General features: G+C 47.5%; 2 protein-coding genes across 5 annotated transcripts in view; one reads left to right on the top strand and one right to left on the bottom strand.

Moving 5' to 3' along the window:
• The window catches only part of SLC41A2 (solute carrier family 41 member 2), a 94,942-nt gene extending 93,046 nt beyond the window's left edge, over window positions 1-1,896 (bottom strand). For 2 of the 4 annotated variants that reach the window (XM_084796309.1, XM_084796306.1), the window contains exon 1: window positions 1,450-1,894. The gene's annotated coding sequence lies outside the window, so the exon portion shown is untranslated. Of the gene's footprint in view, window positions 1-949; window positions 1,090-1,449 lie in introns of those variants that run through there. The other 2 variants (XM_084796314.1, XM_084796312.1) reach the window with 2 other exon arrangements.
• A 13,232-nt stretch (window positions 1,897-15,128) lies between these two features.
• Window positions 15,129-15,659, top strand: LOC311605921 (guanine nucleotide-binding protein G(I)/G(S)/G(O) subunit gamma-5B-like; the record flags this gene model as incomplete). Its single annotated transcript, XM_084796758.1, has 2 exons — window positions 15,129-15,336; window positions 15,637-15,659. 2 exons carry the CDS (start codon window positions 15,129-15,131, stop codon window positions 15,657-15,659), a joined length of 231 nt encoding a protein of 76 aa, XP_084652884.1.
• Window positions 15,660-18,863: the final 3,204 nt, after the last annotated feature.

Here is an 18,863-nt window from a genome sequence, read left to right as displayed (position 1 = left end):
CAACTTTGATTACAGTCTGAAAGTTTCTCAAAAATATTAAGCACTGATTAATTTCACACAAAATGTGTTCAGGGGTACTGAAAACATATACCCACAAATGTTCTAGCAGCATTATATCCAATGGCTAAAAAGTTTTTAAAAATGAAAAAAAAATCCAATTTCATCAAATGGATGCGGTAGACACACACCAAGCATCATTCACTCAGGTAGAAGAAAGTACAGAACAGGCACACACTAACTACAACACAAATAAGCTTTGAAAACAGGCTACATGAGGGAAGCCAGACAAAAAGCCACACACACATTGGCCGGGTGTGGCACAAGTCTGTGTGATCTCACCACTTGGGAAGTTGAGGCAAGAGCACGGTGATTTCAGATTAGCCTGAACTACACAGCAAGACTGCTCCCCTATGGCAAGAGCCAAAATCTTGTCTTTAAACGAAGGAGGTAGGGAATCACAACTGTTGTATGATTTCATTAGTGCCCACGAAGGGCAAATGCACAGGAACAGAAAGATTAGCAGTTCCCAGTAGATTGGGCCAGTGGGGGAACGGGTAGCAACTAACATGTACAGGATTTCTTTTGGAGAGTACCAAATAAATAAATAAATAAATAAATAAAATTATCTGGATAGTGGTGACAGTTACAGAACTAGATGAATATACGAAAAGCCACATTTTGGAGGGATAAGTAGCACATATGCTATATGACGTATAGGTCAGTCAAACGTCCATTTACAAAACGACGACATCGGTGTACTATACCTAAGAATGTAATATATAAGTCACACACACACACACACACACACACACACACACAACTAGCTCCTTTCATAAATTGACACCGAAGCTTCTTAAATTGAGAAATATTCATAAACCCAAGAATTGGGTGGCGGCGATGATGCTGAGCCCTGAAGCAGCCGGCCCGCAGCATCTGCATCCCAGCTCACCTTCGTCCATCCCTCGGCGCGCGCCCCCTGGTCAGCGGGACCGGGGCTGGGCAGAGTCGGGCGGCCTTGGGGCTCACGGGCTGAGGCTCCAGAGCCCGGCCGCCCCGCCACCCTCCCACACCTAACCGCCTCTCCCTGCACCAGCCCACCCGACCCCCAGCCCCTGCGGCCAGCCCAGGCGCGGCGACGCCCCCGGAGTCCGTGAGCCCGGCCCAGCCCCGCCGGCCCGCCGCGCCTCCTCGCCACCGCTGACAGCCGCCAGACGCCCGCGGCCACTCGCGCGCCCCGCCCCGCGCACGCGCGCAGCCGGCCGGGCCCCACGGAGCGCCGGTGATGTGGCCGCCCGGCGGCTACCCGGATCCGCGGCCGCACCCCGGCAGCCGTCCGCCCGCCCGCTTGCCCGCCCGCCGGCTGGGACTCCGGCTCGGACAGGCAGGGTCAGCTCAGGCTGCCCCGCGCATCTTCCCGACCGTATCCCAGCCCGGGCATCCTCCGCTCACCGCTCCGTCAGCCCCCCGACCTCTGCGGGGTCCAGCACGCGTTCCTTACGGACCGGAACGAAACCGAGGACGTGGGAGAGTCGTTACGCGCTTCTCCGAGGCCAAAGGACGGGGAGGAGACGTGCGGGCAGCGCGTCACGCCCTCCTAATCGCCTGGCAGGGTCAGAGCCAAGTACACTGGCGCTGCCCAGGCGAGCTTTTCTGTTTGCCCACGCTGGAGTTCGGGAGTCTGGGTAGACTTGAGCCAGAATTTGCCAAGGAAAACCGGGGGCTGCTTCTACGACTGTTAGGCTTCTATTTACATGCACTTCAGCTAGTGGAACTCCATCACCGCTCCTCACAAAGCTGTGAGCCCCAGGGCACTGACTCCATGGGAAAGCTGCTCCTTTTGATCCTGAGGCTACTCTATTGCCTCAAACCAAAGTTTTCACCGCAATTTAGCAGCTTGGCGGCAGTTTAACAGCTTTTCAGGTATATGTGTACACACACACACACACACACACACACACACACACTTCCATTTTGTCTGGGCATGTGGTGGCTGTCTTTACTCTTAGGCAGGTGATTCTCAATGAATTCAAAACCAGCCTTTTCTACTTAGCAGCTTCCAGGAAAGCTAGGATTACATAGTGAGACCTTGTCTCAAATAAATAAATAAATAAATAAATAAATAAATAAATAAAAAGAAAGGAAAAGAGCCATTCTCTTGTGGGGTTTTGTTAAACCCTAGAAGACCTCTCTGTGCAGTGCAGACTGGCCTTGATCGGTTTTGCTTTTGAGACAGTCTCACTGTGTAGCAGCTCTAACTGACCTGGAACTTGACATGGAAAGCAGGCTGCCCTTTGAACCCACAGAGATCTGCCTGCCTCGGCCTCTCAGTGCTGGCATTAAAGACATGCCCCGCCACTCTCCAACTTGGCCTCAAACCCCTCTTCTGGGATTACAGGTATGTACTGTTGTGCCCAGCCCTAGAACTTTTGTTTGTTTCTTTGGTTGGTTGGTTGGTTCTAGAGACGGGGGTTTCTCTGTGTAACAGCCCTGGCTGTTTTGGAACTACTCACTCTGTAGCCCAGGAAGCATCAAATAAAGAGATCCGCCTGCCTCTGCCTCCCGAGTGCTGGGATTAAAGGCATGGGCCATCAGGCAGCACCTGAAACTCCAGCTCCACTGGACCCAGGGCCTTCTTCTGGCTTCCGAAGAAGGCATCTCCAGTAATGAGCACATACCCAACCCCCCCACACACACAAATATACAATAATTCAAAGTAAAAGTCTTTAAAGGATTTAAAAATACCTTTAAGAATAAAAGCATAAACATGAAGAAGAGAGCTGAATAAAAATGACAGGAAGTCATTATTTTGGTTTAGAGTTCTGTACTAAACCCCAAAATGAAGTCATTTCCCACTGACACTGCTCTGCCTTCCCAGAAACAGCTGTCTGAATTGCATAATGTTGAAACAGCTTCTGCCTTAATCTGCACACACACACACTTTTGTGAAATGAAGTATAGCTCAGTTTTACAACCAGAAGATAAAAGCCAATTAAAACCCTTAAACTATATTTAAAAAAGGGGGGGGGTTCAATTGACTGGGCATGGTAATCTCAGCACTCTGGAAGTGGAGATAGAGGCAAGTGGATCGCTGTGAGCTCAAGACCAGCCTGGTCTACAGATCGAGTCCAGGACAGCCAAGGCTACACAGAGAAACCCTGTCTCGAAAAACCAACCAACCAAACCAAAAAAACCCTTAAACTAAATGATTGTAATGCCCTTTGACTTGGGAAAGCAGTGATCTATGGCATTTCCAGATGTCTTTGTTTTGATGTAACTACTGTCTTAGGGGTTTTATTGCTGTGAGGAGACACCATGACCGTGGCAACTCTTCTAAAGAAAAACGTTTCACTGGGGCCGGCTTACAGCTTCAGCGGTCTAGTCCATTATGAGCATGGCAGGAAGCATGGCAGCAGGTAGGCAGGCATGGTGCTGGAGAAGTTGCCCTGAGAGGCCCACGTATGAATGGCATTGGGAGTGGCTTGACTGTCCCCTAAGACCTCAAGGCCTGCCCCTGAGTAACACACTTCCTCCAGCAAGGCCAGAACTCCTAATAGTGCCCCTCCCTGTGAGCATAGCTGGCTATTTTTATTCAAACCACAAGTACACTTTTTTTTTTTGAGACAGTGTTTCTCTGTATAACAGCCCTGGCTATCCTAGACTAGTTTTGTAGACCAGGCTAGCTTTTAACTCACAGAGATCCACCTGCCCAGCCACAACTACATCTTACTAGTGAAGGAGCAAACCCACCTCCTTAAGAGCCTCCATTAAGGTTAAGTGTAAAATTCCACTGCTGCAGGCTGTCTCCCCCCTCCCTACCAGTAACTAAAATGTTAAAAAAACAATTCTAAAAAAACAAAAACAAAAACACCACAGACTGGTAACTGATCCCACCACCCGCCCCCAGGGCAAAAGGCCCTAGGACAAGAGATTTAGAAATAAACTGTTTAGACTAACATCACAATCAGCTCGACTTGGAAAAGTCCAAATATACGCTCTGCTAGTCAAGCTGACCTGGCACAAAGCGACAACAAATTAAGAGAAGCCAGGCCAAAGTTCCTAAAGCCCCCTGTGACTGCCTCAACCAATCTTTCCCATAGGTCAACTTGCCCCCACACCTATTACCCAACCACAAAATGCCAGGGCTCGTAACTCCCTGCTTGCAGCTTTTCTGCCCAAATGCCAGCCAATCACATACTGTAAAACTCATTTCTTTGGGGCCCGGGCATGGTGGCACATGCACCTTTAATCCCAGCACTCGGGAGGCAGAGGCAGACAGGTCTCTTCTCATAAGAAGCTTACCTCTGTTATTCTTCCTGAGAAAGCTGGAGGTATCAAGTACCTTCCATCTTAGTTGGCTTTGTGGAAGGCAGCTTTCTGCTTATACCCTTCATCCTTTATGCCACTGTGTGGTACGGATTTTTAAAATGGGTTGAGCTTCAACTAGGATCTCAGACCAGTTTTCTTTCTTTCTTTTCTTTCTTTCTTTTTTTTTTCTTTTGCTTTTTTGAGACAGGGTCTCTCTGTGTTAGCCTTGGCTGTCCTGGACTCGCTTTGTAGACCAGGCTGGCCTCGAACTCACAGTGATCCACCTGCCTCTGCCTCCCAAGTGCTGGAATTAAAGGCGTGCGCCACCACACCCGGCTCCTCAGACCAGTTTTCACCCTGAACATAACTTACTGTAGGGGCAGCCCCTTCTACGGATCCTGGCACTTTCCCTCAGAGGGAATCAGGTTCCCAGTTCATCTCCTACCTAACTGATGGCAGCTCTGAATATGAGGCAAGTGCCTTAGAGCTGAAGCTAGGCAGGCCGTGGTCGTTGCTGAAATGGTGGCTACGGGTGCGGGATCCTGGACAAAGGGGCCTGTCTTCCGTGCCATGAAAGAGCTCTCCCTGAAGCATTCAATCTGAAACCGATGAGTGAAAAGTTGGCCTGACGACAGAGAGCCAGATATGAGTTACTGTGGCCCAGGGAACACAGATCCATTACCTTAAATGACATCTTCCAGCCTGGAAGAGGTTCCATAAGTTTCTGTGCTCACCAAGGAAACAGAAATTTACAAAGCAACACATTTACCAATAAATGTAGAGCATCAGAAATGGGCTCCAGGACAGCCCAGCACAGCAATGCAAATCTTTTTCAGATTTTACGTCCAAGCGTGCTCAGCTGTAGCGTGGTCCAGGAGTCTAGAAGTCAGCTAAACTTAGTGGTAGCTTCTGAGAGGGTTATGTACACGCACAGATACACCTGTGTACATGCACAGACACATCGTGTACACATACATAGTGACAAACAGATCTCTCATCTAAGATAACGCATGCAGTGTGTCCCCTGTTGTATTTTATTGTATGGTAATATCATGATTTCTAATTACATTTATTTTCCTGCAGATGTCATGATTTAAATTCTCTTCATAGTTACGTACTGTGTATGTGCACTTGCGTGGCTGTCACTTTGCAGCCTATTGTCTGAGACAGGGTCTCTGATTAAGCCTGAAACTTGCTGTCTCAGCTGGTCTGGTGTGCTTGTTTTGTTTTGTTTTACTCAGATCATATAAATTAGGGTAACCTGAAAAGAGGGAACCTCAGTTGAGAAAATGTCTCCATCAGATCTACCTCTAGGCAAATATGTGGGGCATTTTATTGGTTAATGATTCATGTTGAAGAGCTCCGCCCACTGCATGAGGTGCCTGCCCTGGGCAGGTGGCCCTGGGTTATATAAGAAAGCAGGCTGGGGCCAGGAGTGGTGACGCACGCCTTTAATCCCAGCACTTGGGAGGCAGAGGCAGGCGGATCACTGTGAGTTCGGGGCCAGCCTGGTCTACAAAGTGAGTCCAGGACAGCCAAGGCTACAAGGCTACACAGAGAAACCCTGTCTCGAAAAAAAAACGAAAAAGAAAGCAGGCTGGAGAGAAGGCTCAGAGGTTGAGCGCACTGGCTAGTCTTCTAAAGGTCCTGGGTTTGGTTCCCAGCAACCACATGGTGGCTTATAACCATCTATAATGAGATGGTGCCCTCTTCTGGCTTGCGGGCATACATGCAGGCAGAATACTGTGTAAATAGTAAATAAATAAATCTTTAAAAAAAAAAAAAGAAAAAGAAAAAGAAAAAGAAAAGAAAAAAAGAAAGCAGAGATGGCTCAGAGGTTAAGAGCGCTGGCTGCTCTTCCAAAAGTCCTGAGTTCAATTCCTAGCAACCATATGATGGCTCACAACCATCTATGATGAGATCTGGTGCCCTCTTCTGACCTGCAGGCTAACATGCAGGCAGAACACTGTATAAATAATACATAAACAAATCTTTAGGATTGCTGTGAGTTTGAGGCCAGCCTGGTCTACAAAGCGCATCCAGGACAGCCAAGGCTACACGGAGAAACCCTGTCTTGCCCTGTCTTTGGGGGTGTGGGCAAGAAAGCAGGCTAGGTAAGCCATGGAGAGCAAGCAGGGTTCTTCCATGGCCTCCGCTTCAGTTCCAGGCTCCAGGTCCCCTCCCTGCTTAAATTCCGGCTCTGGATTTCCTCAGTGATGGACTGATGTGTTAGCCCAAAATTGTCCTCCCCAAGCTGCTTTGTTTTTCTCCCCACAGGAAAAAAAAAAAAAAACCAAACTAGTATACCTAGCTAATCAGGGAGGTCTTGAGATATGTCTGTCCTCCCTGCTATGCAAGAGTTGGGACATTCAGGTGTGGCTGGCCAACCTTTATGTGGGTGCTGAAGATTTGAACACGGGTCCTTTTGCTTCCACAGCACGCACACTTACCTACCCGGCCATCTCCTTAAGCCTCCTCTTGTTCTGTCTTTTTGAGATAGGGTCTCTACATGTGTCACTGATCCTGCCAGGGGCGGCTTTGTGCCTCTGCTCAGCTCAAACGGCTTTGGCTCCACAAACTTAGGTCCTCTCAGGCCTTCTTCCTTCACTTCCTCCTTCTTCACAAAGACTTCTCCACAATCACCCTGGAGCCTTATTGTTCTCGGCCTCTCATGAACCAGATATGGATCTAGGGTCACGGTCGCCTAGACACCCACCTGGCCTGGCTCTCTCAGTCAACCAGGTTCCTGACGTGGTTTCCCAAAATGTGGCTAGCTATGAGCTCAATTCCCCAACCCCCTCCCCTTGGCCCTAATTGATATAATTGATATCCTACACAGCTGCAGCCAAGATCAATCGCTTCTCACCTCCTCACCCCCATCCCTACATCCTGCCTTTAAAGTATATAAGCAGCCTGAGGAAATAAAATGTTGTCAGCTTGATCAGACTCCTCGACTTGCTGTCCGTTCTTTGTGTCTCTTGTCCCCAGTTCTCTCCCCAGGGGTCCGAGGGTCTCAGCTGATTGTCCGACGGCCCCGGACACTATACTAGGCTGGCTTTAAACTTGTGGCAACCCTCCTGCCTCAACCTCCCAAATACTGGGATCACAGATGAGTACCACCTGTGACTGGCTTCTGAAAAGGTTTGCAACCAGGAGAGTGTTAGGTAAGATAAAGAGTTAAGGGCATTGGGTATTGAAAGGCCTAAAATAGCTGGGCGTGGTGGCACACGCCTTTTAATCCCTGCACTGGGGAGTTTGAGGCCAGCCTAGTCTACAAAGCGAGTCCAGGGCAGCCAGGGCCACATAGAGATCATGAGTTCCAGGCTTAGCCTGGTTTGTAAAGTCAAGGCTACACAGAGAAACCCTGTCTAGGAAAAAAAAAAAAATCCTAAGACATCTCAGGATAAGTCTGACTTTTGACTTAACAATGTTGCTTCTCTTCAGACTGAAAACATTCTAGCCAGCCAAGGCCAAGGCCTCTGCAGGATTGTTACTATAGAGGTAGCTTCCTCTGAGAGCCTTTGTTTCCAGGGAAGTCAGAAGGGGACAGTTTGAGCTGCTTTGGTGTGCTGAGTTTGATGTCGCTAAAGTCAAAATGTTGACTGTGTGTTTGGATAATGAGCCTGGGTCTGAAAGTCTTCATGACACTAGCAAGTGACCTTCTGCTGAGCTCAACTCCCAGAATAGACATTCGGACTGAGATGGAGGCAAATGCAAACTTTAAGAGGGCAGGTAATGGGGCTGGAGTGATGGCTCAGAGGTTAAGAGCACTGGCTGCTCTTCCAGAGGTCCTGAGTTCAATTCCCATCACCCACATAGCAACTCAAAAAACGGTCTCTAACTCCAGTTCCGGGGGATCTGGCACCTTCACACAGATGCACATACAGGCACAATATCAATGCACATAAAATTAAAAAAAATAAAGCCAGCCGTGGTGGCACACGCCTTTAGTCCTAGTACTCGGGAGGCAGAGGCAGGTGGATCGCTGTGAGTTCGAGGCCAGCCTGATCTACAAAGTGAGTCTAGAACAGCCAAGGCTACACAGAGAAACCCTGTCTCGAAAAATCAAAATAACAACAACAACAATAATAATAATAAATAAAATATTTTTAAAAAGAGGGCAGGTCATGAGACATGCATGTGTAGGCATGCACTCTAAACTTTAGAGGAAACCTGAGTGGAAGCAAGGGATTTGAGAGACTCCCTGTGTATGATGCTTGGAGGAAACCATTTTGCTCACCCTGTAAAGATGGTTTGGGATGGTTAGAATTCAGGAGGAGGAAGCTGACAAGTAAACCTTACTGGAAGACAGACCCTTGAGCTCTCCTCTCAACTGTCTGTGGGTTGTTGTGATAGCCACTGAGACTTACAAGCTATAGAGGGCAACTAGGGAAACTGATGATTAAAAATAAAATGCCAAGCAATAGATGCGATGTGGGGAGGTTTTATTATACGAGCGTGGGAGGGGAGGGAAGTGAGGGGGTACCCCAAAGAGAAACAGAGAGATAGGGAGATAGAGATAGCCAAGGCTAGACAGAGAAACCCTGTCTCAACACACCACACACACACACACACACACACACACACACACACACAGAGGTAGATACACATGGTTTGTATAACAAAAGTTATATTTTATAATGCTGAGGGTCATCACACCATGTTCACACATTTTTCTCTTTTTGTTTTTTAAATTTTCTTAAGTTTACTGGTGTTTGCCTGCCTTTGTGAGAACATTAGATCCTCTGGAACTGGAGTCGCAGACGGATGTGAGCTGCCATGTGGATGCTGGGAATTGAACCTGGATCCTCTGGAAGAGCAGCCAGTGCTCTCAACCACTGAGCCATCTCTCCAACCCCAACACTCTGATTTTTGTGATTGCTGTGAGTTCGAAGCCAGCCTGGTCTACAAAGTGAGTCCAGAACAGCCAAGACTACACAGAGAAATCCTGTCTTGAAAAAAAAAAAAAGGCTTTTTTTTTATTATGCTCATTACATTGCAGGACTGCAGTTCCTACAGGGGACGGGGCTAGACAGGAATACTAACAATGTGGGCTGGAGAGATGGCTCAGCGGTTAAGAGCACTCACTGCTCTTCCAGAGGACCTGAGTTCAATTCCCAGCAACCACATGGTGGTTCACAACCTTCTATAATGTGATCTGATGCCCTCCTCTGGCCTACAGATGTACCTGCAGGCAGAGCACTGTATATGTAATAAATTAAAAAAAAAGAATACTAACAATGTATAGGCCAAGGAAGGTACAAAGGGAGACAGAGCAGGCAGCTCAGAGTGGGAGAAAACAAGGATAAGGGAGCCATGCTGCCCCAGGCAGACTGCAGCTCCTGGGGGAAGAGCTGAATTGGATAAAGTGTCCTTGTGACAAGAATTTCCATCTGGGTGTCCCCAAGGAGAATGGGAAACTTGTCCAAAAATATGTTCCAAGTCACTGAGGGAAGGAGTCCCTTGTCCTTGTGATTGGAGCCCTGGGTGGGGCGGGGGGTGGGGGTGGGGGGGGTTGGGGAAGTGGGAGGAGAGAACTTCCTGGCACACTGAGGAGACTTTTGTGGTCACAATAAACAAAGCAGGCAGTTCAGGGTGACACTTATCCAGAGTGGGGGGGGGAGGGGTAGAGAAGGGGAGAGAGCAAGAGAAAAGGGAGGTGTCCATGTAGGTGTAGAAAGTCAGAGTGGACAGAGTGGAGAGGTGCCCCAGTAGAGGGCACAGCAGGCCAGAGGCCAGAGAGACAAGAGAGAAATGGTTAGAAAACAGGTGGAGGAAAGCAGCAGCTGAAGAAGGGGACGCTGGAGTTTGGAAGCAAATTCTGCCGGTGGTAGAAACAAATGATCCGTACGTAGCTTAGGTGTGTCAGATCAGCCGCTTGGTTGGGATCAGCCGTTGTCCAGGAACTGATGTGTGCAACTCTCCCAGGAGGCAGCACCAGATGAACAAAACCGAGAAATACAAAAAAGAAAGAACAGCTAGTGGTGGCGCACGCCTTTAATCCCAGCACTTGAGAGGCAGAGGCAGGTGGATCGCTGTGAGTTCGAGGCCAGCCTCAGCTACAAAGTGAGTCTAGGACAGTCAAGGCTACACAGAGAAACCCTGTCTCAAAAAACAAAACTAAAAATAAAGTAAATATATCTAGCCATATTTTGATAATTACCAAGAAAGCAGAGTCAGAAGTTTTGGGCCAGGTGTGATGGAGAACATCTTCAATCCAACACTCTGTAAGGTAGAGGCAGGCAGATATCTATAAATTCAAGACCACCTTGGTCTACAAAGTGAGTCCAGGACAGCTAAGCCTACACAGAGAAGCCCTATCTCAAAAAACCACAAAAAAAAAAAAAAAAAAAAAAAGAAAGAAAGAAAGAAAAAGTCTTGTTTTTTGAGACAGGGTTTCTCTCTCTATCCTTAGCTGTCCTGGACTCACTTTATAGACCAGGCTGGCCTCGAACTCACAGCAATCCACCTGCCTCTGCCTCCTGAGTGCTGGGATTAAAGGCATGCGCCACCACGCCCAGCTGTAATAAAGACATTTATGAGGACATACTACTAGGATGAAAGGAGAAATATCAATAGTCACAGAAAGACAGATTTTAGGAATGGGGACAAGGAAAGAAGAAAAAGGGCTAGAGAGATGTCCTGGGGGCAAAAAGCACTTGCTATGCAAGCCTGAGGACGGGAGTTCAAATCCCCCAGAACCCACATGAAGCTGCTTCAAACACTCCTGCTTGAAGACAGGAGATGAGAAAGAACTCTCAGAGGCTGGCAGCCCTGTTAGTCCTGTATCCGCAGTGATGAACATGAGACATTGTCTCAAATAAGATAGAAGGTGAGACCCAATACCAAGGTTGCCCTTTGACCTCCACCACCTTATGACATACCCTTGCTTGTATTCACACATAGACACAGATGCATGCGCGCGCACGCACACACACACACAGACAAAGGGAAAAACAGAAAGAACTACTTCAGTCCGGGTGGGGTATTCAGAACGGCTGGAAGCAATTCTGTTTGACAGCCAAGTCTCTTGGCAATTGACTTTTAACTGAGCTATTCTCCCATGAGCACATTGGTCATGGTCTGAGTTGTCCCTACCCCCAGTGTCTCTAGAAGGTTCTCTGCGGTGTGCACTCATTAAGTTTCTATCAACCTTGGCCACTGAATTCTGGCCTCCAGGCTTTAAACTTTTTGTTCCTTTTGAACTAGGAAGTCTCCATTCTTCCAGAAACCCGCCCTGCTCTACACTCACCAGATGACTACTGAGACACACACTCTTCTTTGTTTCCACAACAGCCACAGAGTAATATTTAAGACAGTACCCAAATCTGGGAGTGGTGACACATGCCTTTAATCCTGGCACTTGGGAAACAGGTGGATCTCTGTGAGTTTGAGGCCAGCCTACTTTACAAAGTGAGTCCAGGACAGCCAAGGCTACACAGAGAAACCCAGTCTCAAAAAACCAAAATAAATAAAATAAAATAAAATAAAAAGCAAAAAAAAGAGATGAGGCCAGAGAGATGGCTCACCAGGTAAGAGCACTGGCTGCTGTGGCAAAGGACCCATGTTCAGTTCCCAGCACCCACTTGGCAGCGCCCAAACATACATAAGCTCCATTTCCGGGAGACATGGCACTTTCCTTTGGCCTTCTTCCAAGGGCTTCGGACACACATGGAGTGCACTTAAATACACGCAGGCAAAACATTCATACATTTAAAACAAGTCTTAAAACGAGTCAGAAGTAGTGGAACAGATTTTTAAAAAGTAGGAGGCAGAGTCAAGTCGATCTCTGTGAGTTCAAGACCAGCCTGGTCTACATAGTTAGTTCAAGGCTAGTCAGGGCAGCACAATGAGATACTGTGTCTCCAAAAAAACAAAACAAAAGTTCTGGGTTGAATCCTAGTGTACCTCCCTCCAGAAAGAGAGAGAGAGAGAGAGAGAGAATGTACTCAGGCATACAAGCATTATGTTTACAATTTATCTACGAATAAGAAATTATAACAAGGGGCTGGAGAGATGGCTCAGGGCTAAGAGCACTGTCTGCTCTTCCGGAGGTTCTGAGTTCAATTCCCAGCAACCACATGGTGGCTCACAACCATCTAAACCCTATAATCCCCTCTTCTGGCATGCAGGTATACATGTAGATAGAGCACTCATATACATAAAAAGAAACGAAAAGAAAAGAAATTATGAGCCGGGTGTGGTGGCGCACGCCTTTAATCCCAGCACTTGGGAGGCAGAGGCAGGCGGATCGATGTGAGTTCGAGGCCAGCCTGGTCTACAAAGCGAGTCCAGGACAGCCAAGGTGACACAGAGAAACCCTGTCTCAAAAAACCAAAAAAATAAAAAAATAAAAAGAAAAGAAATTATAACAAACAACAGCAGGAATGGGAGACCAGGGAGGGGCTTAACATGGTGCTCTGCAGCCTGCAGCATTCATTCCTGGGAGGAAGAGGTACACAGTTGTACTGTATCCACTTCAGTTCTCGGCAGCCGTCTCTGGCCTCATGCCTTCTGTTAGCGGACTGCCCCTAGTCTGCCTAGTGACCTATGATGTCATTACCTGCCTGCCATTAGGAGTGCCCCTGCCCAGGACTATAAAAAGGGCAAACCCAGGCTGGGTGTGGTGGCGCACGCCTTTAATCCCAGCATTCGAGGAGGCAGAGGCAGGTGGATCGCTGTGAGTTCGAGGCCAGCCTGGTCTACAAAGCGAGTCCAGGACAGCCAAGGCTAACACAGAGAGACCCTGTCTTGAAAAACCAAAAAAAAAAAAAAAAAAAAAAAAAAGGGCAAACCCACCATATGTGTGTGTGTGTGTGTGTGTGTGTGTGTGTCTGTCTGTCTGTCTGTCTGTGTCTGTCTGTCTCTCTGTGTGCCCCTCCCCCTTCCCTGTTCTTCCACACTCATATAATAACCTTCTCCATATCATATGGGTTTTTTTTCTGGTTTTTCGAGATAGGGTCTCTCTGTGTGTTAGCCTTGGCTGTCCTGGACTCGCTTTGTAGACCAGGCTGGCCTCGAACTCACAGCGATCCACCTGCCTCTGCCTCCTCGAATGCTGGGATTAAAGGCGTGCGCCACCACGCCCGGCTTCTCCATATCATATCTGTTGCCTGGCATTTCATTTTTTAATCATTACACCTTCCATACTTTTTGGCTAAATAAATCAGAAGTTTATACCCACTGTGCAGTGTTCTCTTTGGACCGTTTCAAAAGGGAATAGCATTAAAATAAATAAATAAATAATGACGAGACTTCTCTGCCCTGAATAGGGCCTGTAACTGAAAGGGCCCATAATCATTTTGTAATCAGAATGTGCAAACTTGCAAAACATTCTCAACAGGAAATAGATCAAAGCAGATTGCCCCGTAGGATGAGGAAAGGGAACAGGCTGTACACAGTCTGCCAACACAGGACAACCCCTGTTTTGTCCCGTCCCCTCCTGCAGTTTAACTCTGTAAATTCACTTCTGTTGTATTGTATTGATGCCATCTAGAACCACAGGAACAAATTTGTTTTCTCTAACAATCAAATAATTAAAACAGGAACGGAACGTTACTGAAAGCTTGGGGGAATCTCAGCAGAGCTGTTAAAGTATACCTGAAGGGCTGGAGAGATGGCTCAGAGGTTAAGATCCTGTCTGCCCTTCCAGAGGTCCTAAGTTCAGTTCCCAGCAACCGCACAGTGGCTCACAACCGTCTATAACATGATCTACTGCTTGCTTCTGGCGTGCAGGTGTACATAAAGGCAGTGCACTGTATACATAATAAATAAATAAATCTTTTTTAAAAATCCCTGAGCAATCAGGGATCTTTCTTGGGGTTCTTAGTTTTATTAGTACAATAATTTGAGAATGGACAGAAACAGAAGCTTGGTGACAATTTATTAACGTTTAAAAAGGAAAAGTCCAGGCAAAGCTTCAAGCCTGGAAGGGAGGAGAACAACGGAGAAGAGGAAGAACAAACATCATGTCACCTGAGGTAAGGCTGCGTGGAGGTCAGTCACACCATGGCCTGCAGCCACATGCCCGGGAGGAGAGCTTTAGAAGAAGGAAGCCCAAAGCATTAGTTATGGAGTGTAAAAATATACTTAGACTCTGGCCTGCATATGAAAGAAAAAGAAAAGAAGAAACAGTCAGCCTGCACGGACAGGCAGCTCGGCTAGTGGGGACCATGTTAGCGCATGGGAATTCTGGTAAGGAAAAGCAAGTTATCTTAAGATACTCAATCTCCCTGGGCATGTTCCCCTATCCAAGTCCACTACCTGCCCGATTAGATGATTAGATTAACCCTCCAAGGAGGAGACAAAGGCTTGTCCACACCTAGAGGTAGGCTCCATTCTTTCCAGTAGTAAGCAGTCCCACCAGATCGTAGGGACAAGTGTATGAATTGGAAGAAAGGCTGCAGATGCTCTGGTGTTCTAGGACAAGATCCTAGAAACTTAACCTAGAAAAATTAAACAAATTTAAGGGAAAAAAAAAATTAGCCGGGGGCCGGGCGTGGTGGCGCACGCCTTTAATCCCAGCACTCGGGAGGCAGAGGCAGGAGGATTGCTGTGAGTTCGAGGCCAACCTGGTCTACAAAGTGAGTCCAGGACAGCCAAGGCTACATAGAGAGACTCTGTCTCGAAAAACCAAAAAAAAAAAAAAAAAAAAATTAGCCGGGCGTGGTGGCACATGCCTTTAACCCCAGCACTCCGGAGGCAAAGGTAGGCAGATCACTGTGAGTTCGAGGCCAGCTTGGTCCACAAAAAACTAGTCCAGGACAGCCAGGGCTACACAGAGAAACCCTGCCCTGAAAAACCAAAAAAGAAAAAAAAAAGTTATGGAAATAACCAAAATTGTTTTGACTCAAACAAACAAGCGGAGCCCCACCCCGGCCGTCGGACCAGCTGCTCCTCACGGGCTCAACATCGTGAAGGTTTCCCAGGCAGCTGCAGACTTCAAACAGTTCTGTCTGCAGAATGCTCAACATGATCCTCTGCTAACTGGAGTATCTTCAAGTACAAATCCCTTCAGACCCCAGAAAGTCTGTTCCTCCTCCTCCTCCTTTTTTTTTTTTGTTGTTGTTGTTTTGAGACAGGGTCTCTCTGTGTAGCCATAGCCTTGGCTGTCCTGACTCACAGTGATCCACCTGCCTCTACCTCATGAGTGCTGGGACTAAAGGCGTGTGCCACCACTGCCGGCCTCAAAACACTTTTCATGAAGCAGTGAACACTGAAGAGAACAAAATCTGAAATCTGCACCAAAGCGTCTCTACAACACGTGCCATCTTCTACTTGTCAGCCTTTAACATCTACCCCTCTAAATTTTCATGGATTTCTGTTTCACAGGTTTAACTATACATTGGCTGTAGCATATAATAAAACAGCATACAAAAACAAACAAACAAACACACAGTGGTTGGGGAGGCAGCTCAATTGGTAGAGCGCTTGCCTGGTACACACGAAGCCCTGGGTTTGATGCCCACCTCTACATAAACCAGGGCTGGTGAGGAGAGACAGGAGTGCCAGGTCTATTTCTGTAATCCCAGATATCAGCAGGTAGAAGTGAGGGGACTGACCCAAGTTTGAGGCCAGCTCGGTGTAAAGTCATAGCTATCCACAGCTGTCACTTTGACACAAACCTAGAGTCACCTGGGAAGAGGGAACCACAGATAAAACATTCCTTTGTCTAGGGCCCTGTCTGCGAGGTATTTTCTTAGTTGCTAATTGATGAATGAGGGCCCAGCCTACTGTGGGCGGTGCCATCCTTAGGCAAGTGGCTTTGGGCTGAATAAGAAAAGCAGCTGACCAAGGCAGAATGGCACCCTTCCCTCCCGACTTCTGCTCCTGGGCCAAGCTCCTTGCTCGGCTTTCTTCTATGGTGCACTGTAGAGAGCCAGGCTGCTTTTAAAAAGCAGTGTTGGTGGTGGTGGTTTGTGTGTGTGTTCGTGTTATGAATGTGAGGTCATTCAGAGATTCACCAGTCTTGCCATTAATACATTTTTAACGAAGAAGAGGCTTTTATTTACATAGTTTTTTTGTTGTTTTTTTTTTAGGTTTTTCCAGACATGGTTTCTCTGTGTAAAAGTCCTCGCTGTCCTGGACTCACTTTTGTAGACCGGGCTGGCCTCGAACTCACAGAGATCCACCTGCCTCTGCCTCCCTCTGGGATTAAAGGTGTGTGCCACCACCACCTAGCTTTTTTTGTTTTTTGTTTTTGTTTGAGACAGTGTTTCTTTGTTTAGCCTTGGCTGTCCTGGACTCAGTTTGAAGACTAAGCTGTCCTCAAACTCACAGAGATCCCCCTGCCTCTGCCTCCCAAATGCTCGGATTAGAGGCCTGCACCACCTCACCTGGCAGGGTTTCTCTGTGTAACAGCCCTGGCCGTCCTGTAATTCTCTTTGTAGACCAGGCTGGCCCTGAACTCACAGAGATCTACCTGCTTATGCCTCCCGAGTGCTGGGATTAAAGGCATGCACTCCCCTGCCAGGCTATGAAACCTAACTTCTATGGTGACAGTATTAAAATTTTCGAATGGTGAGCCGGGCATGGTGGCACACTTCTTTAATGCAAGCTCGAGGGAGGCAGAGGTAGGAGAATCTCAGTGAGTTGAAGGATAGCCTGGTCTACTGAGTGAGTCCAGAGCTACACCAAGAAACTCTGTCTCAGGAAACAAAACAAAGAAAACCAAAAAAGTTTCGACTGATGAGAAGTGTTAGGGCCCTTTGTTCTCTAGTTTTGCTATTTGACTTTATTTTATTTTTTGGTTTTTGGTGTTTTGTTCTGTTGTTGTTGTGACAAGACAGGGTTTCTCTGTGTAGCCTTGCCTGTCCTGGACTCACTTTGTAGACCAGGCTGGCCTCGAACTCACAGAGATCCACCTGCCTCTGCCTCCTGAATGCTAGAATCACAGGTGTGCGCCACCAGGCCCGGCCTTGTTACTTGACTTTTTGAGGGGCCTGGACGGGAAACATGAGTACTTGCTGTTACTGGGCCTTCTAGTTTAGATTCATTTCTGAAGTAATTTTTAACATATTTTACTAACTTTTTGAGAATGTCACACATGGGTAAAATGTATTTTGATCACTGTCATCCCTAACTCCTCCCAGATCCATCCTGACTTTCCCCCATTATTAAGATTATTAAGCCGGGTGTGGTAGCGCACGCCTTTAATCCCAGCACTCAGGAGGCAGAGGCAGGCGGATCGCTGTGAGTTCGAGGCCAGCCTGGTCTACAAAGCGAGTTCAGGACAGCCAAGGCTAACACAGAGAGACCCTGTCTCGAAAAACCAAAAAAATAAAAAAATAAGATTATTAAAGACAGGCCGGGCATGGAGGGCACGCCTTTAATCCCAGCACTTGGGAGGCAGAGGCAGGTGCATCGCTGTGAGTTCCAGGCCAGCCTGGTTTACAGAGTGAGTCCTGGACAGCCAAGGCTACACAGAGAAACCCTGTCTCAAAAAAACAAAACAAAACAAAACAAAAAACCCCTCCAACTGCATGTTGAGTTATGAATGTTCCCTTCTTTTTTCAAAGGTTGGACTTGAAGGGCATCTTCTATTGCTTTCTGAAGGAGGCCCCCACACAATGGGGGTTCCCTCCTGGATCCCTGGATTAGGCAGAAACCACACCCAAACCCCTATTTTCACAGAGAGTTCCTTCAGTAAGCAGGGATGAAAGTTAAAGTGGCTGCTTTCTGATTCAGGCAGAAAAACAAAACAAACAAACAAAAAGCAGCAACCAATGAATGAACTCACAGGTGTCCTTTTTGTTTTGTTTTGTTTTGTTTTTTGTTTTTTGAGACAGGGTTTCTCAGAGTAGCCCTGGTTGTCCTGGGCTCACTCTGTAGAACAGGCTGACCTGGAACTCACAGAGATCTGCCTGCTTCTGCTTCTCAAGTGCAGGGATTATAGGCGTGTGCTACCATTCCTAGCACTGAGAGGTGTAATTTTTTTTTTTTTTTAGATTATATATGAGGTTTATTAAGTGGGCATGGGGGGGAGAAGAAAAGAGGGGAGGAGGGGTACCCCAGAGAGAGAGAGACAGAGAAATAGGGAGACAGAGAGGAAGAAAGAAATAAGAGCATAGGTGTAATTTTTTAAGAAGAGGAAAGGGGCTTGGATGCGGTGGTAAATTTTGAGTGGGCATGCTAATTAGGGGAGCCAAAGGGGGCTTTTGATAGCTGGACTTCAGTGCTTGGTAGTCACCTCAGGAGGAGAAAGTCGACAAATATGAGAATGGCCCTTGGGGGCTAGCTTTAGGATGTCATCTAACGGTTCTTAAACAAGGCAGAGGGGTGGGGGCGGGGCCAGGGCAGGGCCTGCCAGAGCCCTTTCATGTCTATCTTGTTCTTTCCCATCTCGCTTTCCAATCCTTACTAATGGCGCCAATGTTTGGGATTCCAGGAAGTATTCTCTATCCTTTACACTCTTAAAAGAAATAGCGCACGTGGGAGAAGGCAGAGGCAGGCGGATCTCTGTGGGTTCGAGGCCAGCCTGCCTGGTCTAGAAAGCAAGTCCAGAACGGTCAGGGCTGTTACACAGAGAAACCCTGTCTCAAAAAACAAACAAAGCGAAA

This window comes from Acomys minous (genome assembly GCF_964271855.1).
Source record: "Acomys minous genome assembly, chromosome: 9".
Taxonomy (NCBI): domain Eukaryota; kingdom Metazoa; phylum Chordata; class Mammalia; order Rodentia; family Muridae; genus Acomys; species Acomys minous.
The sequence above is the reverse complement of the archived record's forward strand: the minus strand, read 5'-3'. Positions and strand labels throughout refer to the sequence as shown.